We start from the raw sequence: 19,184 nt of genomic DNA, 5'->3' as shown, positions 1-19,184 counted from the left end.
CTAAACCTCAAGATTAATGACTGTGAGTCAGCTCTTCGTTGTTTTGTTTTGTTTTCCTTTTCCTGCTGAGTCCCTTAAGGGTTATTTAATGATTTAAGTTCATGCACTGAACAACTAAAATAGTATTTTTAATAAAATCATTTTAAGTAACTTCTACTATAGCAATATACTGAATTGGGTGAATATACTGTTGTGTACCTTATTATTACTGCATGAATTAGTGACTTTGATTTTTACTTTTCTAAATTAGTATAAGGTCTACATAAGCTGTAGCAACATATCACCTTTAGTTTTTCATTTTGTCAAATCAGTAATCCCTGTTCAATGAGGCTTCTCTTCTTATATTTTATAACTGTTACTCATACTCCAGTTGTAATGTATATGTGTTTCTGCTGCATTTTCATTCCAACAACTACAACGGCAGGATGTAGCAGTGTGACACTAGTAAAATGAGTGAATTCATCTTCCAAATGATTCAGTTTGTGAGAGTCCTAACAAGTATAAGGAATAAATGAGTTTCTTTGTTGTATCTATCCTTTGATAAAATGGTTGCTTCAGGCCTTAGTATAAATATATAATATAAAATGAGGAAAGTTGGCAGTCTTTTTTGAAAGGACCTTTCTTGGATCTTGGCTTTTATATTTTAAATATTATTTTACTTTGCTTATATTATCCCCATTTCACTCCTTGAATTTTTATCACACACTTATTATTCCTAAATTGTGGTTTTGCTGCAAATATCCTTATAAAAAAGGATTTCAACTTTATTTATCTGGTCTCTAACACATGAGGTCAGTCTTTATCTAAGAAAGATTAAGAGATGTTGCTTTCATGCTTTCTTAGACTTTCAAATTCGTTCACACTGATTCGTGAGAGAAATTTTATTTAGGGACCAGTGTGAGTCTACTTTGCTTAGTCTTGTGGCTTATACATAAATAGTGATAGTAGACACTGATGAGGCCCTGACAGAACAGACTTCCCGAATTAGAGAAAATATATTTGGGGACTAATGAGAATAAACTATAATGAAACTTAATGAGGAAATATATTACTGAGAAAAAATAAAGTAAGCAGCTCTCATTTATTAATTTAAAATGAATATTTATTGAGAATTAGAGCGAAATAGGATCCAAATTGATTTAAGGGACATATTCAATTATATAAAACCATTGATAGTTGTATTCAGTTAATAGTTTTGAATGATTATACAATGTTTAACAGTGTCTTATTTTTAATTAATTTAGCTACCTACTTAAGTACTGTTTTCACTGCACCTGGGCAGGTCTTGTCAGCCCCAGAGAAGTGCCTGTGTATGAACGTATTTTATATTCATTCACACACACACTTAAACACAGTACACACCCACACTATGTCAATCATTAGTCATTACTCAGAACCCAAATAGTCAGATTTTTCTTTACAATTTTGTGTAACACTCTGCGATGTTTGTAATGAAGATCTAAAGGGGCTCCTGGATACTGAAAGGAAGATAAATTATGTTGTGTCTTTCTTGTGGTCACATTCTTGGACAATAGGGAATTCATTTCCATAGTAACTCTCTGTTAGTCAAAAGCTGATTTATTTATGTGACAGTAGGGGTGTGTGTTCTGAAATCTTAGCTTGAATCCTCAATAGTTAACCAGAATTTGGGCCTTACATAGTATTACTCATTATTTTCCACAATAACTTTTGTAATGAAGTTTGGTTCTGAGCTCCCTTTTCTCCAGACACACTGGCCCAATAATAGAGGCCAGTAGAGTCCGTTGACCGAAGGCAGTTGAGCTCCTCACATGTTTGCTCTCCAGCCCAGAGGTATCACAGGCATTTACACAAAAGCTGTTGATCACACTATATTTACAAAACCTTTTGGAGCATAGCTGCTTCCCTACTGTAGACTTCCCTTCCATTGATTATATCCTAGTGGGATGATTGGCCGTCAACATTTTTTTTTTTCCTCCAAAAGAAAGCTTCCCACTGGAACTTTCTCTGTTATATTCACTAGAGGATATTCTTGGTTATTATGTTTGATCAGAGGTACTTTTTCAACAGCAATTGGCTATCAATCTTGGATCTTTAAAAATTAAATAATACCCTTGTGCCTGAGAAAGCAGGGCAAGTGATGACTCTTAGAGCTTTCATCTGGCTTGAAGAAGAAAACAAAGCTGGTTAGCACCCTGTGTTTCTCAAGCAAGTTGCAGGAATACTCTGGCATAATTATACTTCTGGGTTGTTATAAAAAACTCCCATTAGATTGACTGCGTTGTTTTTATTGTTGGAAACCAGATCCCCCTTTCCCCTTCTTTCCGTTTGCTTTGTTCTGATCCTAGGTTTGTTAGCCTCAGATCCTTTTTTCTCTCTAATTTCTGCATCGTCGGGGGCTTCATTCTCCAGGCTGCATTTAGTGGGAGGCAGCCAGGCCGAAGGGAGGGAAAAACTAGGGTATTTCTCTCCCTCCCTTTCTGTCTCAGGTAATTTACTGGCAACAGCTTTATATTCTCCCATGGTTCTAGCCCTGGATGGATCCTCTGCAGCTCCAGCTTCTATTGAATGGCCATAGCTTGTCGGTTCCAGTAACACGGGCTTTCTTTTGTCCCTCCAGCCTTGGGGTGTATAGTCTTCCTGTGGTTGTGAAATCTCTGGCTTATACTGGCCTCTCCAGTTGTTCTTCTCAGCCTCTGCATCACTGGAATAACCAATTTCCTTAATGAAATTCCCTACATGTAATTTAATGAATACTTATAGTGGTTTCTGTTTTCCTGTTTAGACCCTAATATATCTCTCTGCATCATTCCAGGTTTCTTACATGAGAGCCCACTTAAGAGAATAGAACCAATATTTATTTCCTCTCAGAGCATCTTGTAGTAGTGGAGATCAAAGCACAAAGCAGAGAGTTGCACGTAATGTAAGATTTAGGTTAGTCTTGACCCTTCCTCAGACTATCCCTAGCCATACTTCTGTTATGGATCTCAATAAGCTATGGCTAGAGAGACAGGGGCAGCTCGCTATGTGACAGTAAAGAATAAGGAAGCTACAAGGTCGTGGTGAGTCCCCAAAATAGGATAGTGGGCTAGATGCTTAATTAAAGAAAGACAGTTTTTGTACATGCTCCTAGTACAAAACAAAACTTAAATGTTTCCTCGGTGCTATATCTGTAATGTCAGTTCACAGAGGCAAATGTAAAGACAAATATTTGACTAAGTAAGGCGTTGTGAATTAGTTATTTGGCTTATTGGTTATCAGTTACTAGTTAGTTTAAGTTATATCTTAGATGGTTTTGGCTGTTTAAAAATAACATGCTATCATGTCTACTTGTTTATTTTTTAATTTTTAAAAATCTTGGTCATGCTTTTTTCATTGATATGAGAAGGTATAAGTGACTCAGTACATATTATTAGGGTCAATCATAATTTGATATTTAAAATTATATGTTAGATGTACACCAGCTATTGTTTTAAATTCATCTCATTTGGTTGAAGCTTTTTACTAGTAGGTGGGCAAAATATATTGAGAGGGTAGAATTACAGATGGATATAGTTCTTTGTATCAGAAAATAGTACTTCAGTGTATAAATCAAAGTTGCAAGATTTTTGCAGTTTATTTTGGAAAAATTTGTATTATCTGTTTTAATGATAATGTAATTTCATGATCTACATTATTTAGTATCAGAGAATCTTTCCTAAAGGCTTCTTTCTGATTACCATTTCTTATTGATAACTGATACACTGCCTGTAGCATAGATAATAACCTAGAATTTAGATCATTCACTTTTAACTCTTGAGTGTGATTAGCAGAGTCAGGAACTAAAACTTACCAATTCCAAATTTAAATATATTTTAAACCAAATGCTGTTGCTTCTTGGAGTGGTTCTTACAGAACAAAGATAAAACAATTGAAATCTGATTTAGTGTTTGGAGAGTTCCTGACTTGGATTTTGAGTATACATCCTCCATGCCCTTTAAAAAGTTTGGGTCTTCTGAGATTTTTCTTACCTGGGAAAGTGTTCATTCTTTCATCGTCGTAGGTGGTTGGGGGCACTTGGATAATGCCATGAACAATTAAATCAAGTACAATGTCAGAAATGAAGAAATAGTACTTTTCCCAATCCTATATCTTGATTTATGTTGGATTCTGTGACTCCTTTCTCATTAGTAGTGATTGATTAATTTTTAGATTGTTAGTATCAGATGTGTCTTCCAACTAGACGGAATATTTGGGGTTTTATTTGGTAACTAGAGGGAGGACAGTAAGAAGAAGAGTTATATATATGTTTTGGAATATTGCTTCTCAGAAAAATAGCTTAGAGGTTGAGAGGAGAGAAAGCTGCTGATGGGTGCCTAGGTTAGCCTTTTCCTCCTTGGTGACTCAGGGTGCTTCAGACCTATAGGGCAAACCAGAGAGAGAAGCTGCAGAGACCTATTGACAGAGGCTGCATGGTGTTCCTCGCGTGACAGGAAATCTTTTTCCAGGGGTATGGAAGGCCCAAAGATGGGAAGTGGCTCAGCTGGTGGTTAATCTGTGCTCCAGGGTTTTTGGTTCACACTCCTTGATACAGTACCTGGTCATAGAATAGGAAGAATCTTTTCTGAAATTAAGGTTTAGGCACTTTTTTACTCTGAGCTGTGGCTTTTAGCTGAGGCCTAGACACGAGAGTGTAAGGCAGGCTAAGAGATTTTCAGTGTGAAGGTGAGTCCCAGTTGCATATTCTAAACCAGGAAGAAAGGAAAAAAATAGATATTTTAGAGAGTAGGTACAACATTTCTGTAATATTTCTGGAACTCCAGAAAATAAAAATATGTCAGAGTATTTTTAATTAAAAAGCATGAATGTCTTTTCTTTGTATTCCAGCTGCACACAATTAAAAATAAAGAATGGAATAATGTGGTATTTTTGCCTTCATAGTCTATGATCAAGAGGTACAGGTCACTTGGCTTGGATATGATAAGCTTTTGCCCTGTGCTAATGTTCAGTTTGTCCTGGGTTAAGTTTCATTTAATTTACAACTTTAAAAATTATTTGGAATGCACTTCCAAAACTTTTGACGCACTGAAGTGTGCTATACGATACTGGTGACTGAAATCGGTTCAGACTTCCATGAGCTGTCTTTTTTTATAACAGATCGCTACCTTGGTATGAGGAAATGAAAGAGAATTACACAGCCAGTCCAATGAGATGAAATAATCTCTTCTAGCTTGCATTCACATTTGACTTAATTTGCCTTTATTTTATTTAAGCTTTGATTTTTTTTTTTTCTTATTTAAGTGAAACAGTGTGAACATTTTATTTTTTTAATTGAGGAGAAGTTCTGTCTCTTAGCTCCTGCTGGGTAAAAAAGTGACAGCACTACTTCGTGCTGCTAACTTTAAGTGCTGTTTGTAGTTTTTTCGGTGCTCCCAAAGTCTTCTGTGGAAAAAAAGAAAGGGATTTGGTGGAAAGGAAAGTCCTAGGAAGAAGTCAATTAGAGACTGCTGCCTGCCAGAGTGAGAGAGGAGGTGTGGAGCATCCATTCTGAATTAGTACACTAGCACGCAGAAATCCAATTAACAAATTCACATTTCTTTCACATTTCTGCTGCAGAAGACAGTGATTAAAATTTTGGTGAACTATTCAGAATTCTTGCCACAGACATCAAAATGTTGACAATTTATAGGCGTTTAAAAAAAATTGTTCTTTATTTTAAAAACCAGCATATAAGTAGTGAACTGATTATGCTTCTTGTCCTAAAATGACCTTTAGTTGTGTGGAATGAGACCATTGTTTTTTATTATTTAATTCTCACATATTGTGAAATCTATGTTCAAATATATCACTTTTAAAAACATGGAGTTTTCGAACTATAGATCGTGCATTTGATGTGCTTAGAGGGACAGACACCTGATCTCTGGAAACTTAAATCAATGAAGTTATCTTTAAAGTTTTGGTCCTGATTTCAAATTTGCTCATTTAGCAATAAGCGGTTAATAAATGATTGATACACCTAGGACTGTGTTAGGTACTAGTGACACAAAGGTTAATAGCCATGAACCTGACCTCTAGTACCTTGCTTTTGACTCTAGTGGGAAGAACAGTCTCTAACTGATGTTGTTCTAGGCTGTGGTAGGGGAACGAGGAACAACAGTGGGTGTACAGAGGGCAGTCCCTTACTCTGACTGTGGGCATCCCAGGCGATTGTACAGAGTCGTTATGGGAGCCATTAAGGCTGAATTATGCTTTGATAGGGAATGAAGCCAGCCTGTGACTGCCCCAGGTGGCTCAGGATACTATTGTTGTTGATGCATTTTTAAATCTTTTTAGAGTCAGACTAGCTCACTATGTTATTATATTTATTACTATAGGTATGTTTGACTGCCTCTTAATCAGTTAATTATTTTATTTTATTTACTCACCGCAAATTAGAAGGCTGCTCTCATCGTACCTAAAGAATTCAACATATTTATATATAATTAATAAGTAAATTATATAATTTATAAATAATTAAATATTTTTACAAATTTATATTTTGTATTTATAAAATATATAATTGAATATATGTATAATTTATAAAAAGGATTTAGCATATTTATATACAATTAATACTTTTATATGTTGAATTTAAAAGTATAAATGCCATTTGTGTGCTGATGACTTCCAAGTTTACTTGACATCTTTTCTTGGCTATCTAATGGGCATTGTAGACATAACATATTCAAAACCAAACTCTTTTCCTACCTGCTACCAGACCATGTTAGTTATTGGAATAATACCTTCCAGGAGTTCAAACTGAAAGCCTTATCATCACCCTTGATTCTTCTTTTTCTCTCATGCTCCATGATATATTTGTCAAAAATATTGTTGATTCTACTTTAAAATATATCCAAAATTGGATCTTCATACCACCTCCTGCTGCTATCACTGTGGTACAAGTCACTGATATTGATTGACTGGATTAATTCAGTGTAGCCTCTCTCTGTTTCCACCTTTGCTCCCATTCTAGACTCCTACAGAAGCTAGAGGATCTTTAACAAATATGTTAGATTATGTTATACTCCTAGACAGACCCCTCCAGTGCCTTCCCAAATTCCTCAGAGCAAAAGCTAAAATCCTTACTTTGTTCTAGAAGGTTTCTTATAGTCTGTCCTTCTTCACTCACCTCTTTGGCTACATCTCCTATTAGTGTTCTTTCTGTTCACTCTGCCACAGCACCTCTGACTCCTCACTAATCCTCCAAAATGCTCCGACTCTTCCCATCCCAGGGCCTTTTCACTAAGTATTAACCCAGATATCCCCATGTTTTGTGTGCTCTCTCACCTCCTTCAGATCTGTGCTCTGTGATCACCTTTTCAATGAGATCATCCTTGACTGCCTATTCACTTTTTAAAAAGATATTATTTATTTACTTGAGAGAGAGTGCATAAGCGAGAGAGAGAGAGAGAGTGAACGAGCATGGGCATAAGCCAGAGGGAGAGGCAGACAGAAGGATAAGCAGTCTTCCCGCTGAGCAGGGAGCCTGACGTGGGACTCGATCCCAGGACCCTGAGATCATAAGCTGGCTTAACTGACTGAGCCACCCAAGTGCCCCTTGACTGCCTATTTAATTGCATCCCATCTGCCTTCTCTCCACTGTTTTCCATCTGTCTTGCCTTGCTTTATTTTTTCTCTATAGTCCTTAGCACTTTTAACATACTGTATAATTTGTTTATGTATTTTATTTGTTGTTCCCCTCACCTGTTTCCAACTAGGTGTATAAGCACCCCATGAACAGGGGCTTTTGTCTGTTTCATTCACTGCTGTATTTTTTTTTAATTTTTTTTTAATAGTTTGCATTTTAAAGATTTTATTTATTTATTTGACAGAGAGAAATCACAAGTAGATGGAGAGGCAGGCAGAGAGAGAGAGAGGGAAGCAGGCTCTCTGCCGAGCAGAGAGCCTGATGCGGGACTCGAACCCAGGACCCTGAGATCATGACCTGAGCCGAAGGCAGCGGCTTAACCCACTGAGCCACCCAGGCGCCCCTCACTGCTGTATTTTTAACAGCTAGAATAGCCTCTGGTACATAATAGGTGCCCAGTAAGTAGTTATTGATCATATGAATAATATCTTCTGCATTCTTTTTTGAGTGATGAAAAAGGCTGAGCTTTACAAATTATTTTTACACTTTCAGGGTTTAAATACCAGTAGCTGTCCATTAGAGAAGTGGTTCCCAATTTAGTCTGGGATCAGCTGGGTAACTTTTTTGGAAATACTTAACAACTGGCCTTACCCCAAGCCAGTGAATCAGAATGTCTAAGGGTGGGGCCTGTTTATCAGTATTTTTTTAAATATTTTATTTATTTATTTGACAGAGAGAGATCACAAGTAGAGAGGCAGGCAAAGAGAGAGAGAGGGAAGCAGGCTCCCTGCTGAGCAGACAGCCCGATATGGGACTCGATCCCAGGACCCTGAGATCATGACCTGAGCTGAAGGCAGCGGCTTTAACCCACTGAGCCACCCAGGCGTCCCTGTTTATCAGTATTTTTAAAAAAGTTTCCCACATGTTTCTAATTTATAGTCAAGTTAGAGTCAGATGCTTAGATAAATAAGGTGCTTACTTAAATAAGTAAGTGTGGTTGAATGAATGGAAATTCACAACTATCAGGATTCGGACCAGCTTCAGTATTAAGGTTGGATGTCAAGTGTTTGGGATGAGAGCTTGGTCCTGAATAGCACAGCCTGGGAAGGGCTGGTTGGGGAGGGGGAGGGGAGAGGAAGGGGAAGGTGAAGGAGTTGACAAAGAGGGGACATCCACATACTTGCAGCAAGAAGGGAAGGTTGTTCTTCTGGTCCCTTGGCAGTTGCTGCCAATTGATGAATCCTGTCTAAAAGGCATGGTTACTTTGGGGACTGTCTGGTTAATAATTTGTGTTAGGCAAGCATATTGTATTTCCAAGACTCACTAAATTTTCCCTCTCTCCAAAGTAATCGAGAAGGCTTTGTGGAGAAGATGGAGTAGGAAGCAGGCAGTTGAATAAATGGCAGGGAGAGAAGAAAACACACTTCCAAGTTATCTGAGTAAAGAGTGAAGTGAGACTAGTTTTTTAAAGTAATGAGCACAGCTCTTTGAGTACACTGAGAAAAACCTCTCAAAATTTGGGGAAAGAGATTTCAGCTTGCTGAACAGATTTCAGGAAATGGCAGTGGTAGACAGTGAAGGGCTTTGATAGGCAAGTTCTGGGATTCTTTTTTTGCAGTTGAAATATTTTTGTTTCCTAAAAGTTTCAGAGAAGGTGAGAGACATGGTCAAAGTTATTTAAGGAAGATTAATCTGGCTGGTAATGTGCCAAGGCAGAGTTAGAAGGGACAGCTCTGAGAAGCAGTGCAGTAAAGTGTGCTAGAAAGCAAAACAGGATGTGAATAAAATGGCAAAAGATGTCAGATCTAGTAGGAGAATGGCAGAGTGAAACAGACCTTGGGTTTGGAAATAATGCAAAGAGACAGCAGCCCAGTGTGATTAAGAAGGCAGTGGTTGGAAGGAATACATAGAGAAGGTGTCAGAAAATTAACATAGTAGCTACTGTGGATGTGACATCATCCAAGACCCTAGGGTCCTTTTTTCATGGTTAGAATTAGAAATTTTTATTGTCTGTGCCGTGATCTCAGGCTGTTTAAAAGCTCTCAGTTTTACCCTGGGGTTCTTGGTTCTATGAGGTGCTGAGAAAATTTTGCCCAGTGTCCTAAATTTGGCTTACCTAGCTCTTATTATCATTTCTGTACTTGAACGCAAGCTTTAATAAAGCTGAGGTTCAGACTGAGGTGACGAGTTGAAGGGGTGCCCTTCATTCTCTCCCTTGTCAAACCAGGTTCTCTAAATGTAGATATCAGACCCTGTCAAGGTGGAGAAGCCGTCCTGTGCTCAGGGACAGAAATTCCCTCTTTGCTCCTTTCTTTTCTGTTCCCAGCAGTCTTAATTTTTCCCCTTTTTTCCTGTTTTTCCCGTACAAGACCTGCACTACAACTCCCTTCCTTTATTACTTGTGTCTCGCTCCCTGTCCTTAATAAGAGACTCTCCCCAAGAGTGCCTTTCTTGGACCCTGCTTTCTCCCTGGGTCTCTGCTCTCTCCCATGATCTCTATCTTGGCAGCTGACAGGTATTTGGCAGATAAGTGTGTGGTGCTGATCTACAGGCCCAGTAACTCTGTCATCAGCAAGGCAGCTTGTTTTAACCCTTGACTTCACTCCCTGCAGATTACAACCGATTGCTTCAAAACCCAATCCCAATAAAACCAGCATCTGCAGGGCTGGCAAAAAGTAATTTTAGGACTGGTTGGCATTTGAACATGTTTAACTGTGCAGAAGTTTTTACTCTTCTTAAGACTTATCACCTCCAACTAGCTTCACCTAAGTAAGTTACCCTTGTTAGCCTGAAATGGTGGAACATCCCTGCTGCCTTTGCCAAGGTCCTGTGAGTTCTCTTATGTTGGTTCATCCACCATAGTCAATCTGCACAACTGAGAATTTTGTTTGATGTTTTACTTTTCCAGAGTCTTTTTTTTTAAAAGATTTTATTTATTTATTTGACAGAAAGAGATAACAAGTAGGCAGAGAGGCGGGCAGAGAGAGAGAGGGGAAGCCGGCTCCCTGATGAGCAAAGAGCTCGATTCCAGGACCCTGAGATCATAACCTGAGCCGAAGGCAGAGGCTTAACCCACGAGCCACCCAGGCCCCCTGACTTTTGCAGAGTCTTAAGAGAACTTGGAAGTCATTTGAGGTCTTTTTATAATCCTTCAAGACTCTGTTTCCTAGGTAACATTTTAGTGTCTCATTTTGTACTTAAGTACATACATGGCCGTACCAGTCATTGACTAATTTTAGTCTTTAACCTGAATTGGTTGTAAGTAATATTTTTTCTCAATAAAAGAAGAATTAATCTGAAAGTTGATTATCTACAGTCTACATTCTTTTTTTAAAATTAAATTAAAATTTTTTTTTCAGTTCTTTGTTTATGCACCATACCCAGTGCTCCATGCAATATGTGCCCTCCATAATACCCACCATGAAGCTCAGTCTACATTCTGACTTGGGTTTCTTTTAAAATACCTGACTGAATGTTTAAAAATTGGAGTGAAGCATTCAGGAAATCTCTGTTGTAAGTCTTTGTTTATTCAGATCCTCTGTGATTTGTATAACCCAAGACTACTAGTGAATTTTTTTTATTAACATACAATGTATTATTTGCCCCAGGGGTACAGATCTGTGAATCATCAGGCTTACACACTTCACAGCACTCACCATAGCACATACCCTCCCCAATGTCCATAACCCAGCCACACTATCCCTATGCCCCCTATCCCCCAGCAACCCTCAGTTTGTTTTGTGAGATTAAGAGTCTCTTATGGTTTGTCTCCCTCCCGATCCCACCTTGTTTCATTTTTTCCCTCCCTAACACTCATGGCCCCCCACCCTGCCTCTCAAATTCCTCATATCAGAGAGATCATATAATTGTCTTTCTCTGATTGACTTACTTCGCTCAGCACAATACCCTCTAGTTCCATCCATGTCATTACAAATGGCAAGATTGCATTTCTTTGATGGCTGTATAATATTATATTGTATATATATACCACATCTTCTTTATCTATTCATCTGTTGATGATTAATCTGAAAGTTGATTATCATTTGAAAGTTGATTAACATTTGGGTACTTTCCATAGTTTGGCTTTTGTGGAAATTGCTGCTATAAACATTCGGGTGCACTTCGGATCACTACATTTGTATTTCTAGGGTAAATACCCAGTAGTGTGGTTCCTGGATCGTAGTGTAGTTCTATTTTCAACTTTTTGAGGAACCTCCATACTGTTTTCCACAGTGGCTGGATGAGCTTGCATTCCCAACAACCGTGTAAGAGTGTTCACCTTTCTCCGCATCCTTGCCAACATCTGTCGTTTCCCACTTGTTGATTTTAGCCATTCTGACTGGTGTGAGGTGGCATCTCACTGTGATTTTGATTTATATTTCCCTAATGCCGAGTGATGTTGAGTACTTTTTCATGTGTCTGTTGGCCATCTGTATGTCTTCTTTGCAGAAATGTCTGTTCATGTCTTCTGCCCATTTCCTTTTTTGTTTTTTTAAGATTTTATTTATTTATTTGACAGAGAGAGAGAGATCACAAGTAGACAGAGAGTCAGGCAGAGAGAGAGGGGGAAGCAGGCTCTCTGCTCATCAGCTGAGGCAGATGCGGGGCTCGATCCCAGGACCCTGAGATCATGACCTGAGCCGAAGGCAGTGGCTTAATCCACTGAGCCACCCGGGTGCCCCCTTCTGCCCATTTCTTGATTGGATTATTTATTCTTTGGGTGTTGAGCTTGATAAGTTCTTTATAGATTTTGGATTCTAGCCTTTTATCTGATGTGTCATTTGCAAATGTCTTCTCCCATTCTGTCAGTAGTCTTTTGGTTTTGTTGACTCTTTCCTTTGCTGTGCAAAAGCTTTTGATCTTGGTGAAGTCCCAATAGTTCATGTTTTCCCTTGCTTTCCTTGCCGTTGGTGATGTTTGTAGGAAGGAAGTTGCTAGGCTGAGGTCAAAGAGGTTGCTGCCTGTGTTCTCCTCAAGGATTTGGATGGATTCCTGTCTCACATTGAGGTCTTTTAACCATTTTGAGTCTGTTTTTGTGTGTGGTGTAAGGAAGTGGTCCAGTTTCATTCTTCTGCATGTGGTTGTCCAATTTTCCCAGCACCATTTGTTTAAGAGACTGTCTTTCTTCCATTGGACATTCTTTCCTACTTCATTGAAGATTAGTCAACCATAGAGTTGAGGGTCCATTTCTGGCCTCGCTATTCTGTTCCATTGATCTATGTGTCTGTTTTTGTGCCAGTACCATACTATCTTGATGGTGACAGCTTTGTAATAGAGCTTGAAGTCTGGAATTGTGATGCCACCAACTTTGGTTTTCTTTTTCAATATTCCTCTGGCTATTCGGGGTCTTTTCTGGTTCCATATAAATTTTAGGATTATTTGTTCCATTTCTTTAAAACAATTGATGGTGTTTTGATAGGGATTGCATTAAATATATAGATTGCTTTAGGTAGCCTAGACATTTTCACAATATTTGTTCTTTCAATCCATGAGCATGGAACGTTTTTCCATTTCTTTGTGTCTTCCTCGGTTTCTTTCATGAGTACTTTATAGTTTTATGAATACAGATTCTTTACCTCTTTGGTTAGGCTTATTCCTATGTATCTTATGGTTTTGGGTGCATTTGTAAATGGGATCGACTCCTTTATTTCTCTTTTCTGTCTTGCTGTTGGTGTATAGATATGAAACGGATTTCTGTGCATTGATGTTACATCTTGTATGAGTTCTAGCAGTTTTGGAGTCAAGCCTTTTGGGTTTTCCACATGAAGTATCATATCATCTGCAAAGAGTTTGACTTCTTCTTTGCCGATTCGGATGTCTTTTATTTCTTTTTGTCTGATTGCTGAGGGTAGGACTTCTAGTACTGTGTTGCATAGCAACAGTGATAGTGGACATCCCTGCCATGTTCCTGATATTAGCGGAAAAGCTCAGTTCTACCCCATGGAGAATGATATTTGCTGTTGGTTTTTTGTAGATATCTTTGATGAAATTGAGGTATGTACTCTCTGTCCCTACACTTTGAAGAGTTTTGATCATGAAAGGATGCTATACTTTGTCAAATGCTTTTTAAGTATCTATTGAGAGTATTGTATGGTTCTTGTTCTTTCTTTTATTAATGTATTGTATCACATTGATTGACTTGCAGATGTTGAACCAGCCTTGTAGCCCAGGATAAATCCCACTTGGTCGTGGTGAATAATCCTTTTAATGTACTGTTGGACTTTATTGGCTAGTATTTTGGTGAGAATTTTTGCATCTGTGTTCATCCAGGATATTGGTCTGTAATTCTCCTTTTTGATGGGTTCTCTGTCTGGTTTGGGGATCAAGGTAATGCGGGCTTCATCAAATGAGTTTGGATGTTTCCCTTCCATTTCTATTTTTTGAAACAGTTTCAGGAGAATAGGAGCTAATTCTTCTTCTTTTTTTTTTTTTTTTAAAGATTTTATTTATTTATTTGACAGAGAGAGGTCACAAGTAGGCAGAAAGGCAGGCAGAGAGAGATTGAGGAGGAAGCAGGCTTCCTGCTGAGCAAAGAGCCCGATGTGGGACTCGATCCCAGGACCCTGAGATCATGACCTGAGCCGAAGGCAGCGGCTTAACCCACTGAGCCACCCAGGCGCCCCGGAGCTAATTCTTCTTTAAATGTTTGATAGAATTCCCCTGGGAAGCTATCTGGCCCTGGGTTCTTGTTTTTTGGGAGATTTTTGATGACTGCCTCAATCTTCTTACTGGTTCTGGGTCTGTTCAGGTTTTGTTTCTTCATGGTTTAGTATTGGTTGTTTATGACTCCAGGAATGCATCCATTTCTTCCAGGTTGTCAAATTTTCTGGCATAATCTTGCTGATAATGTTTTTATAATTGTTTGTATTTCTTTGGTGTTGGTCGTGATCTCTCCTCTTTCATTCCTGATTTTATTAATTTGGGTCCTGTCTCTTTTCTTTTTGGTAAGTCTGCCCAAGGGTTTATCATTATCAGTCTTATTAATTCTTTCAAAGAATCAGCTCCTAGTTTCATTGATCTGTTCTACTGTTCTTTTAGTTTCTATTTCATTGATTTCTGCTCTGATGTTTATTATTTCTCTTCTCCTGCTGGGTTTAGGCTTTCTTTGCTGTTCTTTCTCCAGCTCCTTTAGGTGTAGGGTTAGGTTGTGTACTTGAGCCTTTTCTTATTTATTGAGAAATGCTTATATTGCTATATACCTTCCTTTCAGGATTGCCTTTGCTTTGTCCTGAAGTTGAACAGTTGTGTTTTCATTTTCATTTGTTTCCATGCAATTTTTTCAATGCTTCTTTAATTTCCTGGTTGACCCATTCATTCTGTAGTAGGATGCTCTTTAACCTCCATGTATTTGAGTTCTTTCCAACTTTCCTCTGTGATCAAGTTCTAGTTTCAGAGCACTGTGGTCTGAAACTATGCAGGGATGATCCCAGTTTTTTGGTAGCAGTTGAGGCCTGATATGTGACCTAGGATGTGATCTATTTGTTTAGATCTATTTGTTTAATGTTTCCTGTGCATTAGAGAAGAATGTGAATTCTGTTGCTTTGGGATGGAATATTCTGAATATATCTGTGATATCCATGGCGTCCAGTGTGTCATTTAAAGCCTAGGAATATTCTGAATATATCTGTGATATCCATGGCGTCCAGTGTGTCATTTAAAGCCTATATTTCCTTGTTGATCTTTTGCTTGGATGATCTGTCCATTTCAGTAAGGAGAGGCGTTAAAGCCCCCTATTATTATCGTATTATTGGTGATGTGTTTCTTTGATTTTGTTATTAATTGGTTTATATAATTGGCTGCTCCCATTTTAGCGGCATAGTTATTTAAAATTGTTAGCTCTTCTTGTTGGACAGACCCTTTAAGTATGATATAGTGTCCTTCCTCATCTCTTATTGTAGTCTTTGGCTTAAAACCTAATTGATCAGATATAAGGATTGCCACCCCAGCTTTCTTTTGATGTCCATTAGCATGGTGAATTGTTTTCCACCTCCTCACTCTCAATCTGGAAATGTCTTTGGGTCTAAAATGAGTTTTTTATAGACAGCATATGGATGGGTCTTGTCTTTTTATCCATTCTGATACCCTGTGTCTTTTGATTGGGGCATTTAGCCCATTTACATTCAGGATAACTATTGAAGGATATGAATTTAATGCTATTTTATTGCCTGTAAGATGACTGTTACTGTATATTGTTTCTGTTCCTTTTTGGTCTGTTAATTTTAAGCTCTCTCTTTGCTTAGGGGATCCCTTTCAATATTTCCTATAGGATTGGTTTGTTGGTTGCAAATTCTTTTAATTTTTGTTTGTCCTGGAAGCTTTTTATCTCTCCTTCTATTTTCAGTGACAGCCTAACTGGATATAGTATTCTCGGCTGAATATTTTTCTCATTTAGTGCTCTGAATATTATCATTCCAGTCCTTTCTGTCCTGCCAGGTCTCTGTATAGATCTGCCACCAACCTACTATTTCTACCATTGTATGTTACAGACCTCTTGTCCAAGCTGCTTTCAGGATTTTCTCTTTGTTACTAAGACTTGTAAGTTTTACTATTAGATGACAGGGTATGGACCTATTTTTATTGATTTGGGGGGGTGGTTTTCTGTGCTTCCTTGATTTTGATGGTTGTTCGCTTTGCCATATGAAGGAAATTCTCTACTATAATTTGCTCCAATATATCTTCTGTCCCTATCTCTCTTCTTCTTCTGGGATCCCGATTATTCTAATATTGTTTTGTCCTTTAGTATCACTTATCTCTTGAATTCTCCCCTCATGGTCCAGTAGTTTTTTGTCTCTCTTTTGCTCAACTTCTTTATTCTCCATCATTTGGTCTTCTATATCACTAATTCTCTCTTCTGCCTCCTTTATCCTAGCAGTAAGAGCCTCCATTTTTGATTGTACCTCATTAATACCTTTTTTTATTTCAACTTGGTTAGATTTCAGTTCTTTTATTCCTCCAGAAAGGGATTTTATTTCTCCAGAAAAGGATTCTCTAATATCTTCCATGATTTTTTAAAGCATAGCTAGCACCTTGATAATTGTCATTCTGAACTCTAGTTCTGTCATATTACTAATGTCCATGTTGATTAGGTACCCAGGCAACGGTATTGCCTCTTGTTCTTTTTGTGGTGAGTTTTTCCGCCTGTCATCTTATCCTGATAAGAAAAGACGAATGAGAGAACAAAATACTAAAAGGGTAGAAACAACCCCAGCAAAATATACACTAACCAAATCAAAAGAGACCAAAACTGGGCGGAGAAGAAAGGGTGAAGAAAAGAAAAAAAAAATTATGTAAATATATGTGTGTGTGTGTGTGTGTATTAGACTGGTGAATAGAAGAGAGCCACACACTTGATTTTGGGTGTATTTTGGTCTGTTAGAAGAAGCTACCTCCCAAAACTTTGAAAAAAAGAAAAAGTTGTATGTATACAAAAATAAAGGTGAACCTGATGAAGGGATGGAATATGACTGTAAAGATGAAAATTAAGAAAGATTCTAAAAGAGGAATTGATAAGATACGAAGTTGGTTGAAGAAAATTAAAAGAAAAAAAAAAAGAGGAAAGAATTTGATCATGCTGGAAACTAGAACAAAGCCATGCACTAAATTTAGAGTATATTTTGATCTATTAGAAGAAATTGTATCTCAAATTTTTAAAGAGAAAAACCCTATATGTACACAAAAAATAAGGTTAAATATAATGAAGGGATAAAATAGACTATAACAAGGAAAATTTTAAACGATTTTTAAAAAGATATTGATGAAATTGAATAGTTAAAAACTGTTAAAATAGGAAAGAGGAAAAATTAAAAATAATAGAATAAGAAAAAAATAAAATTAAAAAATTTAACTTTGAATGACTTAAGAATCATGGGAAAAAAGCCATGAATTCTACGTGTCTTAGCTCTGGAATTCTGCAGTTTTCATTGATCAGTGATCTATGTCTTGGTGGGATGTTCTTGCTGATCTTCTCAGGGAAGGGTCTGTTGCAGTGATTCTCAAATGTCTCAAGTATCTGAGGCAGAATTGCACTGCCTTTTCCAGTTCAAGGCTACGTAATCTGCTTGGTTTTGGTCTTGGGAGCTTTTATTCACTGAACGCTTTCCGTTGACCTTTGTACAACAGGAATGAAAATGGTAGCCTCCCAATCTCCAGCCCAGAGGAGCTGAGAGCTCAGGGTCCCACTCCTCAGTGCATCCTCAGAAAAAAACAGTTGATCCCTCCTGTCTCCCTTATCTCTGGTCACACTGTCATGCTAACCCAGCTTGTGACTGAGTGTTTCTATTTCTGGCCCTTCTCCCCAAAGTTTGGAGTCTCCAAACCCAGCAGATTCCTGCAACATGCTCCTGCACTGTTCCTCCTAGAGGAGGAAGGATGGGGTCTCTCCAGATTTGCCACTTGTGGAGTCCCTGCTCATAAAGCAGTGGCCCGACTGTGCCTTGGATCATGGTTTAAGGTAGTAACCTGAGTTGAAACCCCACTCCTCAGCTCTGTCTCTGCAGCCGGCTTCCCTGCTCCAATACCTGGGAGCTCTGCCACATTCAGACATCCCTGGTCCTTTTGTGTCCCTGTGGGTTCAGAGACCACACTGTCTAGGGCTCCATCCCCTGCTTGGTCTCTGGAGTGACGACCCTCAGTGGAGCCGACTTCTAAAAGTTCCAATTTTGTGCTTCACTGCTCTTTCACTTGCCAGGAGCCAGCCCTTCCCCCCGTGGTCTATCTTCCCATCGCTTTGGATTCACTTCTCCACATGTTCTACCTTTCAGAAAGTAGTTATTTTCTGTTCCTGGAATTGCTGCTCTTCTTCTCTTCTATCTCCTGTTGAGTTTGTAGGTGTTCAGGATGGTTCGGTTACTATCTAGTTGAATTCCTGGGCCCTGATAGTATTGTAGTCTTCTGCTCCTCCACCACCTTGCTCCTCCCTCTCAAACAATGTTAGCATAATCTTATCAAATGTAGGTACTTAATGTAATATGTTTAACAGCTCCCCCACCTATGAGGTTGCTAACTTCTGACTTTCATGTAACATCTGTTAAATAAAAATCCATTAAATAAAATCTGTTTGATTTTAATATTTATTGCCATTCATATATTTACCATAGGTGTCTGCATTCATTTCCAATTTAGTATGTAAAATATTATATGAATGAGTTTGCATGGACTATCATCTATTTTGAATATTATATGGTGATACTCTACTTTGTAGTAATCCATATAATTTTTGAGAATGAATGTAGCATTTATCTTTCTCATCTTTCATTTTATTTATTTCATTAGCTACGAAATCTTTCCAGCTTGGACCTACGTCATATCACTGAACTGGATAATGAAACCGTGATGGAAATTGTCAAGAGGTGCAAAAATCTTAGCTCTCTCAATCTCTGTCTGAACTGGATCATAAATGACAGGTAACCATTATAACATCTTATAAACATTTTTCTAGAGGGAAATGTGTGTTCCATTGACAAATACTAATTATCATTATGATAAGGCATGTCAATTTTAAGGAAAATTTAATGTAGCCATGCCTTTTAAAATAGATATGTTTAAGATCTGAAAACCATCTAGCTGTATACTTTTCATCCATCCATTGTTCATATTTTTG

At 38.0% G+C, this 19,184-nt stretch overlaps 1 protein-coding gene across 2 annotated transcripts in view; it reads left to right on the top strand.

Annotated features, from left to right (window-relative positions):
* FBXL17 (F-box and leucine rich repeat protein 17) overlaps positions 1-19,184 on the top strand; it is a 504,638-nt gene that overhangs the window by 171,422 nt on the left and 314,032 nt on the right. For both annotated transcript variants that reach the window (XM_004778265.2, XM_045087149.1), the window contains exon 6: positions 18,857-18,987. In XM_004778265.2, the coding sequence (XP_004778322.2) occupies positions 18,857-18,987 (131 nt within the window). The remainder of the gene's footprint in view (positions 1-18,856; positions 18,988-19,184) is intronic.

The sequence above is a fragment of the Mustela putorius genome, unplaced genomic scaffold (assembly GCF_011764305.1).
Source record: "Mustela putorius furo isolate JIRA1106 unplaced genomic scaffold, ASM1176430v1.1 tig00001063_pilon_pilon_pilon, whole genome shotgun sequence".
Lineage (NCBI taxonomy): Eukaryota > Metazoa > Chordata > Mammalia > Carnivora > Mustelidae > Mustela > Mustela putorius.
The sequence above is the reverse complement of the archived record's forward strand: the minus strand, read 5'-3'. Positions and strand labels throughout refer to the sequence as shown.